This window comes from Candoia aspera, chromosome 12 (genome assembly GCF_035149785.1).
Source record: "Candoia aspera isolate rCanAsp1 chromosome 12, rCanAsp1.hap2, whole genome shotgun sequence".
NCBI lineage: Eukaryota > Metazoa > Chordata > Lepidosauria > Squamata > Boidae > Candoia > Candoia aspera.
The window spans coordinates 2310368-2326131 of NC_086164.1; the positions used below are offsets into that span (position 1 = coordinate 2310368).

The 15764-nt window shown below is 44.9% G+C and overlaps 1 protein-coding gene across 1 annotated transcript; it reads left to right on the top strand.

Annotated features, from left to right (window-relative positions):
• The first annotated feature begins 895 nt into the window (after positions 1–895).
• On the top strand, positions 896–14186 carry CD40LG (CD40 ligand). Its single transcript, XM_063313751.1, has 4 exons — positions 896–1123; positions 4805–4968; positions 10377–10507; positions 13316–14186. The coding sequence occupies exons 1-4, from the start codon at positions 959–961 to the stop codon at positions 13684–13686; spliced, it is 831 nt and encodes a 276-aa protein (XP_063169821.1). The 5' UTR covers positions 896–958; the 3' UTR covers positions 13687–14186.
• The last annotated feature ends 1578 nt before the right edge of the window (positions 14187–15764 follow it).

The window sequence follows — 15764 nt, forward strand, 5'->3', positions numbered from 1 at the left end:
TCGAGGGATCAGTGTATCTCTGAAATTCTTTCTGATTCTATCCTAAGATGATCAAAAGCAGAACACAGTTGTCAGTCTGTGAACTTAGTCTTTACTTTGATGCTTTAGAACAGGGTTCTCCAAAGTGGTCAATACTGACCCCCAAGGATCGATGCGACTATCCAAGGGGATATTGTTGTGGTGGTGGTTATTTGTAGTACTATTAAAGTAGTATTTATTAAATTATTTTCATATAACAAAGGTTTGAGAGTCTATGAACAATCTGAAACTTCATGAAGTGAAGTTGAGCTGAAGAGTTTGGGGACCCCTGGTCTGGAAAGCGATCAGACAGCTAGTAATGGCTTTTAATTAAGGATGATACATGGAATCTCTTTCTTCAGAATTACAATCAAGGGGGAGTAATGACGATAAAGTAAGACCTTTACTTGTAAGCTTCCCAGAGGAATGGTGTTGGGCTAGATAAGTTTTTCCGAATGAAATGCGTTGGCATTGAGCAGCCAAGGGTTCCAAATAGGTTGAAGAAGGCTGGAACAGATGGGCTTTTTGGCTTAGCTCGGCAATTCATTTTGCTCTCTTGTTTTCCTCTGTTCAGAGAAACAACGTCCAAAGAGGCTACTGTATTGTGATTAGTTTTTCCTCTCTTTGAAGCTGGAAGGAGAAGGAGAAAAGGTGACACTGAGAAATAGTTGGAGCAGAGGAAATAATCTGTGGAAGACGAACCCAGGAGTGATTTTCTGACAGAGTCTTAAGAAATAGCACTGGGTTCAAACCATTGCTTTGTAGCCTTGCTGTGGAAGAGGAGGGTTAACACCCCCCACCCTCCCACCCCCCGACACACACGCAGAGTGGAAGATGTAGTTTGTTCCTCAGGAAGTTGTGGGCTGGCACACACTGCGCAGAACAAGTGCCCAGATAATATTCATGGTAGTTTCACCAGAACTTTGGAAGGTGCAGATACATGGAGGAACTGAGGGAGCCTTATTCCCCAACAAACTTGCGACCGGCTGAGCCAGTGCCAATGGTCACCATGAAGACCTTCCTGGCTGTGATCTGTGTCTTTGTTATTGCCCAACTTGTGGGGACTGTCCTCTATATTTTGCACCTCCACATGAAGTTAGACAAGGTAAGCCCCGTTTCTTTATAGAGAAGATGTCAAGGAGGGGTTTTCATGGGTGGGAAGGCAACTATGGCGTACCACAGATTTAATTAACGTGGTATCAAAAGTTTATTCTGCTTTGTGGTGTGTGGGTCAGTGTGTTGATCTTGGATTGCGGGTACCAAGGATCAGCCCCCATCTAGCTATGGAAGGTTATTTAATGGTTTGGGGCCACTTACACTCTTCCCAGTCTGACCTCACTCACCTGAGAGTTGTAGGAACACATTGGAAGAAAGAGCCCTGTGTATCTGGTCTTAGCTCCTGGTGGAAAGACAGATAAAAATCTAACGGATGGATGGATGGGTGACTCTTGATTCTTCTCATTCCATTGAACGGAAGGAAGAGAAAGTGCTTTCAGAGATGTTTCAAAGGAGAACATTTGAGGAGATTTCTCCTGGCTGTGCTATGGGATCTGTCTTTCATTCTCTCTTAATTGCGAGGAAGGGCCTGAGTGGGATCTGTCTTTCATTCTCTCTCCATCCATCTCCAGCCTCCCTGGCTTCCCGCACATCCATTCAATCCCAAAAGAAGGCCTTGGGAATTTGCTCCTCCCAAAGGGCTTGTTCATACTGGAAACTATGGCCAGCCAAGGAGGCTTCACAAGGATGGGAAGAGATGAAGCTGGAAATGGCCCCTCCCCTGCCTGCAGCCTCCTTGGCTTCTCATGCTTCCATTAAATCCCAAGGGAAGGTTCTGGGAGAAAACTTCTGCCACTGAGTTTTTCTTGGTTTCTTTCTTTCTTTAACAGAGGGAGGGCAGAGAGGCTGCAGAGGATGGAAAAATAGATAATAGGAACAAATAATCTTAGCAACATCCTCTACTACCTTGGAACAGCCAAGGAAACTCAAAAATGTATTTCAAAGACATTCAGAAAGATGCTGAGAATGGGGCAGCAAAAGGGAACCATCCAATTTGGGGCAAACTGGAGGGCTGACCTGGAGACAGTATCAGGCTGATGAAGTTGAAGGCAGCCTATGGTTCCTCCAGTGTCCGTCCTTCCCTGCCTACAGAAGCCTTCAAGAAAGGTGTTGGAGCTCCCACATGCGAAACTCACTCCTTTGCAATTGATCAGCCACTCCCTTATATTGCAGTCAACCATTATTAGGCTACATAAATATGTAACCAAAAAAAAGCAAAAAAACGGCATTCGGACCAGCATCAGCCATTGCCTTGTTTGCACTGCCGCAACACGAAATGTAGCTACCTTGTTGGTGAGAAGGAGGCAAGGGGTGGAAAGTTGCAGGTCTCTGTCTAACTCAGCCATAATGAGTCCCTGATTCTTCCTTTCTGTGAAAATACTGTCCGTACAGCCAAGGGTGCACCGAATTATTTCAGTTCGCCCAATACACCTAAAGTCTCTGATAAACAGACTCTTTCTGCCTAAAGAAAGCAAATTCAGTTCTGGTCTTCCCCAAATTTCTCCAACGCAGTGCAACGTATGCAAGGAACAACTGACGAACAACTGCGTCTTCATCATTGTTGCAACAGAGGTGGTTACAAAGGGAGTCTAGCTATTAGATGGTTTTTGATTTGCTGGCTGCATCCAGGGTATCCCCCACAGGGTGAAGCAACAGTCAACCGCTCTATCCCCATGAGCTGGCTTTCATCTGTCCCCCACGTTTTGTATGGCGCACACACTGCACCTCGTTTCGTGGGATGATAGCGTGGGAAGGGACTCAAGCGGTCAGCGAGCCCAGCCCCTGGTGCGCCACGCATTTTAACCAGCGTATTCTGCAAAGCTGGCCGAGGGCTCCATCTAACTGTAGTGCTTTGGGAACCAGCGTAACCTGGTTGGACAGAAGAGACTGATTTGAGCATGGTCTTTGTCCGACATTTTGGCCTCGATGGCTGGGAATGATGGGAGCTGAAATCCAACAGCTCTATCCCCAGGCTTAGAATGGGTGGTAGACCCCTTGTAAGTTGTTTTGGTCTTTTCACTGTTTATTGATTTTACTCTTTTGATGATACCTTCTGTGCTTTTATTGTGCTTTCATGGTGGCCTTCTGTAAGGTTTCCAGAGTTGTAACAGATGAAGGCAGCCAATCAATCAATCAATCAGTCAATCAATCTGGAAGACCTCTGCCTGAGGAAGGCTGCTTTAAATGTTTAATTTGTCTGCACGGTGTTTACAATTCTCAGTTTATTAACATTTACATCTTTAACTGTGTTCTGGGTCCAAGACACTATGAAATCCAGAACCAGTGGCAGGGGTTGATTCTTCCAAAGTAGAATAATAATATAATAATAATAATAATAATAATAATATATTAAATTTATACACTGCCCAACTCAGAGACTCTGGGCAGTTTACTAATTGTTCAAAACATTAAAAACAAGAAAAGCAACAAGAAACCAAAATAAGTAACTAAAAGGGGTAAAGATGGCAGGATGACAATTTGGGTGGGAAAAACAGCCTACGTTAAGAGGGCGATGTCAGTCATCCTGGCCACAATTGTTTAGGGGAACATCAATGCTTCAGAAAAGGGTTGGCTGCCCGGCTGAGTCACAATCCTTCCGGCTAACCTACTTAAACAGAACCGTGATGGGGATGCGAGGGGGGTGGGGGGACTGTATGCTGTCCTGATTGCTTTTGGGGTGGAACCAGGGCAGGGGCAGGGACAGGATGGGTGTCTCTTGACTTCAGTAATCCCCTCCCTTGTTTCTGAGAAGTAGCCCCTTGCAGCACTGAGCAACCGTTTCCTCTGAAGCTGAGCAAGTCAACTGCCTTCAGCCTACTCAGAACTGAGGCCACTTCATCCTGTTGAGCTGGATCTGCTGTAGTTTGAACCTTATTTAGAAGAGAGAGACCGAAATCACTGAGACCTGAGCTGGTCACGCCTTGCACTGATCATGAGTGAATCTGGATTCAGCCCATGTGTTCAGCCAGGAAAGCAAGAAGGGGATTAGATTGCGGCTATGCCTGCTCACAGGAAGCCTGCTGTTTCTGTGTCATCTTCCTGACTTTGGCCAGCACCCTAAGCTAAGATAGAGTGAGATCTGCGGTTCAGCCTAGTTTTGATATCATGTGTGAATCTGCCTCTAATGTGATATGACCTTATCATGTCCTGCCGTAATATGACTGTGCATGACACCAGCCCTGCAGATTAAGATTGAATTTACTGTTTTTTTACAGAGTAAAACAGGCAAAAATCTTGCTAAGAGTTGGTCCAAGGGGTGAACAGGTGTCAGGATATTTCCCAGCCTGTGATCTGATATTTATTTATATCCTCAACTTCTTTTTATTTTTAAAAAATAAAAGATGGGGGTTGTGGCCAGCGAGGATGAGCTGCTTGTGTTAAAAGTTCTCTTCTGATGAGAGAAAATGGATTCATCACTCAATTCTATTTGCATATCTTTGCGTGGGGCAAACATGATCGAATTGAAGGGGAAACACCTCCAGGCGTGCACTAGTTTTAGATGGTGTATAGGCTTTGCATTTGGGACCATCTTAAGAAGAAGTGCAAGATAACGAAGGGAAAGACAGGCAATGCCTTTTAAGTCAATGCTTTCTGTAACCTATTTCTCACCGGTACTTAACGTGAAAAAGTATTCAAGCGTTCCAGTTGACTCATTTAGCCAACCGGCTGATTAAACTTTGCAGCCATGATTCTAATACTTATTGTGGGCTGTGATGACTTTCCCTGACAGATGGGCACCGACATGACTTTGCAAGAAGATTTCGTGTTCCTGAAGCGAGTACAGAACTGCCGGAAGCCACCGGAGGATGAGATCTCCTTTCTAGATTGCGCTAAGATTTCAGAAACCTTCCGAGATCTGCTGGATTTGCCCCAAAAGGTAGTGGAATTTCATCTGTGCCTGAGTTGATCTAAGCATCCTTTCCTTGTTTTCTAGAGTGCCCCAAAGACAACAGTAGGCAGATGCAAAGCTTGGGGGAGACAAAGCGGATTTCTCAAACATCAGCCCCACAGATTGCTTGTTCTTCAGGTTGAGCGGTGCTGTCTGGCTGGGGTCAAACACCACACGCTTGACTTCACACTTGGTTGAACACGGGCGTTCACAGGATATGGTGAAAAAAGACAAGTTGGTGCCCATGATCGTGTGACACACATAAAAGAACCCGCCAATGCTTTGATTGCACCGGGGTGACCACCATCTTGACTTTCTGACCATACTTTGCGGATACCCCTGCTTGGACACTTCGTAGTTCAGCATAGTTTGTGATCTCAACCATTACCTTAGTGTGTGGTCTGAATCAGACCATTATGTTAATCCATAATATGGCTTATTTGGACACTGCATGTTCTGTGAATGCAATACCTTTAATGCATGTCAAGATGGGTTAGTCAACCTGGTGTCCATAGATCCTACTGTGATAGTTTCCTGTCGTGGCACCTTTTAGGGCCAATGAAACAAAGACGAGGTGGTGGTCGTGGCTAGATGAGAGTACCCCTGACTCTTGTTTTTACACACAATGCATGTCAAGAAGGGGCAGGGCTTCAGTCCTGTGGTTGTGGCTGCCATCTTGGCTTTTTGGACCCCTTGGGCCTGTGTCTCCTCTCTGTGCAGACAGAAGAGTAGAACAAATTGCTCCCGTTTTGTCTGTGGGTAGAGGAAAGGGGCAATTGCTGGTTCCATCTCTTGGTGTGGAGAAAGGAGAGAATGCTGATCTCCTGTGGCTTTCCTCACTTCTGCATGGAGACCTCCTTGTTTTTTTAATACCCTGAGGAAGATGGAGCTTAGCTTGAGGCCAGGTCAGGAGACTTTGCTTGGTCTAAGAGGAGGCAGAGTGTCAGCCCTTCAAGGTAGGCCAGACTAGGATACCAAAGTCATACAGGCCGATACTACTTTTATTATAAAGCTATAGTAACAGAAGCTTGCAAGTCTGAATGCGCTTCCCCTGTCCCCCCCTTTATCATCACAAGAACTAGGGAGGGTCTTATCTGAGGTGCTTCCTCGGATTACAGTTCTGCCCTGGACTCTGGTTCCTTTTAACTGACTGTTGTCTTGGTACTGTAGCAGCTCTTCCTCCTGTTCCTCGAGGTTATTCCTCCTTCCCGTTGCATCACTTCATCCCCGTGATCCGTGGGCTCCCTTATGGTTCTAACCCTTCATCTGAAATTCCATTTATGCTAGTCTAGGCATTCCAGCATCCTCCCACCTATTGCCCTCCAGATGTGAGACCATAGCTGTGAATTCGGCAGCTGCCTGAATCCCACAGCTGTTGGAATGGTGGGAAGTGGTGTCCAGCACATCTGGAAATGTGCCGGGTTGGAAAAAGCCTGTTGCAGAGGCCTAGGCTGGGAAGGAAGCAAGGGAAAAAGATAACGTTTATGCTAAGAGGAGGCTAGGGACATAGAGAAACTAAAACCCACTTTTGAGGGCCAAAGAAAGTGACGAGGCTGCGCTGTCTTCTTGGAAGTAGCATTTGCGTTTTCACACCCTAATTTTACTCATGCTTCCGGACTCATTCCTGTACCGTAGTGTTAAATATAGGTTTTCCTGTCCCGGCATTTTCATCATGCAGAACCCAAGGTGGCCGCTACTTAAGAATAAATGATTAAGAAGCAGTAATGATCACAGATAATCTTTAAAATGAGAGGTCACTGCCCCAAAGTCTAGGGAGGAACATATGGCAGATTAACTCACCTCCCCTGCTTATGTCAAGGAATTGCTCTTGATTTAGGATTAAGCGATAATCTTGTTTCATGTGGAACCTAGAGCATTCCTCCCTCTTTCTCTGGCGTTGGAGGAGATGCATCCAAAATGCAAAAAAGGGACTTCCATGATTTCAGCAGGACTACTTTAGCTTGTGAATCCTAGATGCAGCTTCCCTGAAGAAGGAGTATATAAATATATTAAATAATTGCATTCAATACAGCACAGTATATGATCTGATATACTGTTCATTGTTTGAGCGACTTAAAGTCTTGTTGTGTTCCTTCCCTTTCCTGTTTGCCTTCTGGTGATAAACCAGGTTCAAGTGAGGTTTAGGGTAGATTGAGAAACATCTTAGGATGACCTGGAGGCACTTCTCAATAGGGGGTGTGAACCTTCCAGAGGCATGGATTCCAACTTCCAACTTTTCCAGCACTGGCCATCTTGCCCAGAGAATAGAAGTCCACCCATTTGGAGGAGGGTCCTGTGGGACACCCAAGAGTGAGGACCTGGCCTGAGAAAGGTCATAAGAAGAGATGTTGGGATCACAAGTTTGGTGATTTAAGGAGAGGGAGGGACAAAGCCATGGAATGTTGTGAGGTCCCGTGAGATGTCCTTTCCTGGAATGAAATGGGCAGCAGCATTAGAGTAAGAAGCGTCATGGGATTGAAAATGAATTTGGGAGCAGATAGAGATGAATGGAATGGAATGTCCTACCAGATGGCAAGAGAAGAGATGGTTATGGTAATCAAGGGGAGCATACATGAAGCTGGACCAAAGAGAAAAGACCATATATTTGGGGCATGTTCAGACAATATGCTTCACTAGATCCGATGAAGATCTCACCTAAGCATTTGTACTACATCATGTGTTCGGTTAGTGTTAATCTTGCATTTTGTGGGTAGATGGGTGGATTAGTGTGGTGTGTAAATCCACTCTACTTAGTTAACTTGTAGTTCATACACTGGGTGAACCCAGAAAATGGGTTAATTCAGAAACCAGGCTAAATATGCAGTAGAAATTCTTCTTTTCATTGCTCAGAATAGAATATCTTGGGCTAATGTGCTCCCAGACACATCTCTTATTTGCCAGGTTTCTTGTTTCTTCTGCAGTTTGCTTTACACTATTTTTTTTAATGTAGAAAAACAAATTGCAGGTGAAGGTGGCTCGCCACCAAGCACTGCCTTTGCTTCTAAAGACACCGCTGTGCCCTGGGGAGGTTGCAGACGTTTGTAAAAACATCAGAAAGCAATAGCTGAAGCCCCTAAACTTTGGTTTGAAGGTGGTCTCAGTGTCTCCCCACCACAAAAGAAAGCCATCCTGAGCAGGCAAGGCCCCCGTCTCAGGCAGAAGGAGCTAACAGAAAGCAACTTCACCAGCCCGACTCTGGTCCTGTTCATCGTGGTAGCCACACAGTGAGGTGTTTTCCAAATTAAAAGCACATCTGGGGGCCAGCAAATGTTGAACGAGATCAGTGTTTCTCAACCTTGGCCACTTGAAGATGGTTGGACTTCAACTCCCAGAATGGCTGGCTGGAGAATTCTGGGAGTTGAAGTCCACCCATCTTCTAGTGGCCAAGGTTGAGAAACACTGAACTAGATCGAGGGTGGATTATTTTGGTATGTCCCATTGGCGCCAATAAAATATACTAGCTGGGCAGCCTTTCTTGATTAGGCATTTGGGAATTGCTTGTAAATTTCCTCCAAATCAAAAATGCTGCTGCCAGTGAGATTTTGAGCATGGGGGGGATACATTGGCATGATACTTGCTGGACCTTGGAGCTGTGTCTTCTCCGTGGCTGCACCTGCCCTGTGAAACAGCATCTCCCCAGAGATTCAGATGGCCCCAACCCTGTTTGCCTTTTGCGAGGCTCTGAAGACCCGGCATCGGAGCCAGCAGGCTAGCTGAGCTGGGCTGTTGTTTTCCTATGAAAGTTGTTCGCCCTTGGATGCCTGGAGTTATATGTTGTGGGTTTTTTTGTGCATGCGTTTTGAATCCCTGTACCCCAGCCAGAGTTGCTGGTGTGAGATGGGCGGCTGTATAAATCATATAAATCAGTAAATCAGTAAATAAAACTGTTTCTTTCTATTCAACAGGTTCCAGATCAAAGGAGGGCAGCTATGCAAACAAGTAAGTGTCTGCAGCTTGTAGAAAGCATCATTAACAGCTCATTGCCAAAAAAGGCCAAAAAAAAAAAGGCAACGAAAAAATAATAATAGCACCAGCAAATTGGTTATGAATGCTCCTGTATTTTTGGGCGCATCCTGGCCCTCTGATATTTTGTGGTGTGTATATACAGAACTCTACTTTCTGGATAAAGCAATTGAAAGTTTTTGGAAATGTTGGCAACCGTCTAGTTGCACAATCCTCACTTGGAAAGTAGTTCTTTTTTGCCAGCACTGTGGGACATTCCTGAATTTTTCAGTCCTGTGTTTGGTGGTTCTAGAGTGTTTTTCCTTTCTGGACCAGCCAACACCTCCTTTTTCTTAATTCTTCTTTCTTCCCACCCCAATCTGTTCCTCTAATCCAGAGTTTCTCCACCTTGGCCACTTGAAGATGTGTGGACTTCAACTCCCAGAATTCTCCAGCCAGCCATTCTGGGAGTTGAAGTCCACACATCTTCAAGCTGCCAAGGTGGAGAAGCACTGTTTAATCCCACCACTGGAATGTTCTTCTACAAAGCAAGTTACATGTTACGTGATAACACTCTGGCCAGCCTTGAAATCCAGTTGGGATCTGATTCTACTGCACTATCATGGATTACAGGAGTGCAAGGGCTTATGACAGCTATTTTGGTGCAGTGGTTCAGGCACCAGGCTAGAAACCGGGAGACCGTGAGTTCTAGTCCTGCCTTAGGCACAAAGCCAGCTGGGTGATCTTGGGCCAGTCACTCTCTCTCAGCCCTAGGAAGGAGGCAATGGCAAACCACTTCTGAAAAACCTTGCCAAGAAAACTGCAGGGACTTGTCCAGGCAGTCACCAGGCATCAACACTTGACTTGAAGGCACACACACACAAAAGGGGGCGGGGTCCTGAGGCCATCTAATCCAACCCCCTACTTAATGCGGAAATTGAAATGAAACCATCCTGGGCAAGTGGATGTCCAAAGTCTGCTTGAACATATGCAGCAAAGGGGAGCCCACCACCTTTCTAGGAATCTGCTTCCACTTTTTAAAAGTATTTTCTAAAGATCAGTTCAAAACTAAGAGTCTGGTAGCACCTTTTCTGCCGTTGCAGCTCACGAAAGCTTCTGCCTTTTAATAAAATTTGTCAGTCAGAAAAGTTGCTACCTGACTCCTGATTTTTTTGCTACCATAGTCTTAAGACAGCTCTCCTCCTACAATGTCTAATGTTCAACTGGAATCTGCTTTCCTGTAACTTAAATCCATAATTCCATACTTTGCCTTCTGGAATGAGTGAAAGAGAGTGGACATTGACCTTCTTTGGTGTACATCTTTGTCATCTTTGATCATTGAGAGTTGAAAGTACTGGATGACAACCAGTCAAATTCTATTGGTCTTATATTCTGCGTTATGTGTTTTAATTATTTCTTGAAAAATTAAAAAATAATAAAAATAACCAAGAAAATGACTATCCGTTAGCAGCCAAGATGGGTCAAGAACAAGTCAGGCCGTTTGGCCTGTCGCAGCCAGGCGAGTGACGGTTGTTTTTATTTCAGGTGACAAGAAGCCATTTGCAAGCATTCACTTGGCAGGTGTGAACAGCGGGGGCAAAGGTGAGCACTGGCATTATTTTCTGGGTGCTTGCGATGAAGGGGTTAGAGGTGACCCTCTCTACCAAGAGGTGGTTGCATTAATTCTTGAGACAGTTGATACGAGAAGAACGGTTAGGGTAGAATTTGGGTGAAATTATGCCCTGAAGTCAGTTCTATCTAGGACAGGGGTCCCCAAACTCTTCAACTCATTGACCCCTCCATGAAGTTTCTGATTGTTCACTGACTCCCATCATTAATGGGAAGGGTGCATCTGATGAGCATCAACCAGGGCACTGATGTTTGGTTGGGGACTGGTGAGTTTTAGTCATAAGTCATCATGCTCTTCCAGGTTCAGTCTGTTCCTATTGATCCCCACCATTTTCTCACCCCCTTTTGACCCACAGCCATTTTGTCAATCCCTTGGATAGTCCCATCGACCCTTGGGGGTTGATATTGACCACTCTGGGGAACCCAGATCTAGGATCTATAGCTGGAGAGCCCCTCCAAGGTCAGAGGCAATACAGGTAGTCCTCAACTTACAACATTTGTTTATCAGCCATTCAAAGTTACAATGGTGCTGAAAAAAGTGACTTATGACCGGTCCTCACACTTAGGACTATCACAGTGTCCCTGCGGTAACGTAATCAAAATTTGGGTGCTTGGCAACTGGCATGTATTTATGCTGGTTGCAGCGCCCCAGGGTCATGTGATCATCATTTGTGACCTTCCCAGCTGGCTCCTGACAAGCAACGTCAATGGGGAACCACGTGATTCACTTAACAACTGCATGATTTGCTTAATGACTGCCACAAAAAACTGGGTGTGGTCACATGAAGCCTCACTTAATGACCACACTGTTTAATGATGAATTTTCCAGTTCCTATTTGTGGTGGTAAGTTGAGGACAACTTGTATACTGCTGAATGGTTTGGGGAAGGATGGGTGCAAGTGATTCCTGCCTGGATATCCTGCAACTTCACATACGGGCTGGGATTCTGCTCTGTAGTCCTCGATCTTCTGAAGGGTGAGAGGGGAGAAGCCCTTTCCAGGGACAGTGCGGGAACTGTGCAACTCCCTTCTGAAGGACCTTTCCATGGCTGATGGCTTCTTCACGGAAGAATCTGATTTCTTGCAAATGACCTGGTTCATTTCTCTCACTGGTGAGCGTTAGTCAAAACGTTAGCGGTCCACCAGTCATTTGCATTTCTTCAAAATTTATGATGCAAAGGAATTGGTGGGGAAAGAGTCTGTTCCACAATATTCTGCTGTTCCACAATGTCACGCCCATTTGCATGTCATATTGATGAGGAGAAGGCAGCTTTTTCCATTACACCCTGGGTGCCTCCTTCCTTTCTGCTGCCTCTTCGCTTGATGTTGGCTTGTTAAGGGAACACAGAAGAACTCTGAATTAGGTTTTGCCCCCACCTATTTCTGTACAGAATTGAGAGAACATCTTGGATCCATCTTGGATCCAATGCGTGCTTGTTCTGCTAACGCATCCATTTTGTTCAATGGGCTTGCTCCAGAGCAGATGTGCATCAACCAACCAATGCATTTATCTGGGGAGAAGCCAGATTAAAGAAAACAGAACCTGTTTCTGAGTTACACATGTGATAGGGCTGTAGACTACCGTATCTTGACTAATTGACTCCTAGAAGAAAGGAGTTTATTTGCCTGGGGATTTCTTTCAGTGAAAATAGTTAGATTAATTGCTTGGATATATGTATACAATTGCAAAGCCCTATTATTTTATTTTGTGAAAAGTCCATTACCTAAAGGTTTGGGTTCTGGGTGAAGACCTTTTTTAAAAAATTCCCAAAGACTTTTTAACTATTACTATATTTTACAATACTTTTCCCTGTAGTTTTGAAAAATAAAGCAAAACAAATGAACAAGGACATGAAGAGTTCAGGGTTAAACAGAAATCTGAAATAAAACCTAGAGGAAATGTAAAAAAAAACACTAATGGGCATAGGTATACACACAAACCCACATGTCATATTTCATATTTCAATGACATCTTTAGATTAGTTGCACTGTGGCTGTTCATTCACAATGGTTTTACTCTGGCCCTGTTTTTAAACCTATTTTGGATTTTATTATTTACTTGCTACACCATAGCTTTAACTTTTGCTGTAAAATACCTGGACTGGAGTATATTTGCTTGTTTTCTGTTGAGCAATATAGGAACATGGGGTTAAATGAAGGCTCAGACGTGCTTCAAGCTTGACACTGAGAGCTGTTCTAGTCATGTCCCCTTGAAATCCATCTGATTCCATGGCTCCAATTCATTGGACATAAATTCATTAACTCATTAATAACACAGGACCTGTTTTCAGAGGTGACATGCCCATGCCTTGGACAGAACATCATTGGGGAAGTTGAATTGGATGGACCTCCTGATCTGGTTTTGGAATGAGGACAAAATGCTCACAGAGTGTAGAGGGATGAGGGAATGGCCTTGAAGGACAGGAGGAAGAGCTAGACTGTGGCTATCAAGGCCTCAGTCAGATAAGAGGGGGTTGAGCCCAGGCCAAGAAACTAACTTGAGAAAATGTCTTAAACAAGACCTTCCCTTGTTCACATGTAGATAAGGTGAGGGAGGGGGGAAGCACATTCATGCTTGCAGGATCCTGTTACAATAGCTCAGTGTTTTTCAAACTTGGCAACTGTAAGATGTGTGGGCTTCAACCCCCAGGATTCCCCAGCCAGCATGCTGTAGCTGATCCAATAAGAGTGATCCTGACTTACATGGCATTGGTTTCTTAGTCTGGTATACCTTGTAGGGCTGACACAGACTAAATGAGATCCATTATCTTCTTCGCTACAGTTCTGCACTGGAAGAATACGATCTACGCCCCAACAGATGAGGTGTTTTTCAACCAGGATGGAAAGATCAAAATTGTCAATGGAGGGCGGTATTACATTTACTCCCAAGTCGCCTTTTGCAGCAAGCCAGAGCTGCATGCCCCATTCAACGTCAACGTCTATCTGAACCTGCCTTCGGAGTCAGATCAGTTGCTACTGAAGGGAGTGGGAACTTACAGCAGCTCAGAGGACCTGTGTGGCCTGCAGTCCATTCATGTGGGGAGGGCAGTGGAGCTCCAGTCAGGCCATTACATCTTTGTGAATGTGACGGACTTCTCAAGAGTGAATTATGGCCGTGGGAACACCTACTTTGGCATCATTCAGCTCTCTTAGGAAAGGCGCTTAGTTTTGTTGACCAACATCACTTCTCCCATCCTCCAACGATATTTATGGACTCTTTAATCTTTAGTTCTAGTTCCTTTATAGGTGTATTTTATTTAATTTATTAAGAAGGAGTGGAGGGTGAATCATTCAAATCAGAGGGTTATCAAAGACAGGCAGGCCTCAGGGGGAGATGTTATAAATTGCTGCCTGGAGAATAGCAGTGGTAGGTGCCATCTGAGGGTGCTGGCACACCCAGTTTCAAGACTGCATCTCGTGTAGTTTCCAGGGCTATTTGCTGAAGGGGCGAGCAGGCGTGCCTCCCAATGCAATGCGTACTTCACTAGTAGACTCTCTGAGGGGCGGTAGCTCAATGGGAAGGCATCTGCTTTGTCCTGAACCCTAACCCAGTTCAGTTATCTCCAAAGAGGGCTGAGAAAGACCCTTATGGAGAGCTGCTCGCTCCTCAGGGTCAACCAACTTTTCCCAACTGGATGCTCTACAGGTGTGCTGAGCTTCCTAAGAATGCAACTTATTGTGTATAAAGGTAGTCCCTCTTCTCCAAGGATTGAGCGGAATATATATACAGTATATTGGAGCTCTTCCTGAGGAGCAAACAATGAAGACAGCCACTTTCCAACTTACTGTCTTGTATAAACAAGAATCTAGGTACTCTGGCAGTACTTTGGCCGTGTGATCATCCAAAGACATGGGGTAGAGTGTGTGTGGTTTTGGCACAACGTATAAACCCAGCCATTATTATATATCAGCCATGTTTTACCACAAGAATCTACAGTGTGGACCCAAGGAGGATAACGTGGGGCCCCCGAGGTGAACTTCTTGCTGAATTATCCATGGGATCGTGAAATCTTTGGTAAGGTGGTTCCCAAACTGTTTGGACTTTCACAGCTCAAAGTGATGTTGCGTAGGATCAGAGATGACAACTCCTCTTTATGGCTTAGCACAGCATTTCTCAACCTGGGCAGCTTTAAGATGTGTGGACTTCCAACTCCCAGAATTCCCCAGGCAGCCAAGGTTAAAGCCACCAAGGTTGAGAAACAATGCCTTGGCATTACGTGTTAAGCAGGCCACTATGGTTTAGGCAACGAACTGTCATTAAAAATATGGTGGTTTGGCACAGTCTTTAAACTCATCCAGGGATTTATCTCCATGGGAACCAAGGTCCTGACTTGGAAGACTGCCATGTAAATTCTGCTTCCCTCGAACTTTATGGATTCATTGAATGAACGTGTCCCTCCGAAGCTGTGCATACAGGAAGGAAGACACAGATACGCAGTAGGTCACCAAAGCAGCTCTACAAATAAGAGAGAGACCTTCCACAGCAGCCCCAACTGACGAACGTGTGTGTTGTGATCAGACAATTTTGCCCCATATTCGTGGGCTTTATTGGAAGCTTTCATGACATTAATGAGGATTGTATTTCATCAAGTATAGCCAGGGGTGTCCACAAGGTGTGGTCAAAACAGTTAAACAGCTGACCGTGGTGGTGTTTTTTATGATAAACAGGTGGAGATTCAGCTGTACCCTTGTGGCCACCAGCTTGACTTTCTTGGCCACACCCTGCAGACATCCCTGGACAAAGAGGTTGAAAAACATGGCCTTGAGCTGTATGTAAAATGTGTCGTTTATTATTGTTACGGAAGCTGTTGCTATTCCATGCAGCTAAATGAAGCTCTTTTGATAAATGCTGGACGGTTTCATTCTTACCGGTTATGGAGTTGATAGAACTGAATTACAGTCATCTATACAATACATCAATCCACACAATATACATGTATGGTAAGGTGGCATTCCTGAGCAAAGAGGGTTCTCCATCCATCCAGAAAACTCAGCTGGCCTAAAACTGGCCACTCCTATTGCAAATCCCGCTTTGCCTCCCTTCCTACTCACTGTCCTCTCCAAGGAAATGGGGGCCCCAAAGATTTAGACTTGAGGCTGCCTCGTTTCCCCCCCCCTTTTTTTTAGACCATCTGAGATGTTCATAATTTATGTAATATGAACTGTGCAGAAAATAAAAAAGCTCTTTTGGATCTGGCACCTCGTGCAGAAGAACATACCTCTAGCTACCG

Excerpts from the sequence above, each read along its gene's own strand:
- CD40LG (XM_063313751.1), top strand. The coding sequence starts at position 959 with ATGGAGGAACTGAGGGAGCCTTATTCCCCAACAAACTTGCGACCGGCT. Across the intron at positions 1,124-4,804 it reads TCCACATGAAGTTAGACAAG|ATGGGCACCGACATGACTTT; the intron begins GTAAGCCCCGTT and ends TTTCCCTGACAG. Across the intron at positions 10,508-13,315 it reads TGTGAACAGCGGGGGCAAAG|TTCTGCACTGGAAGAATACG; the intron begins GTGAGCACTGGC and ends TCTTCGCTACAG.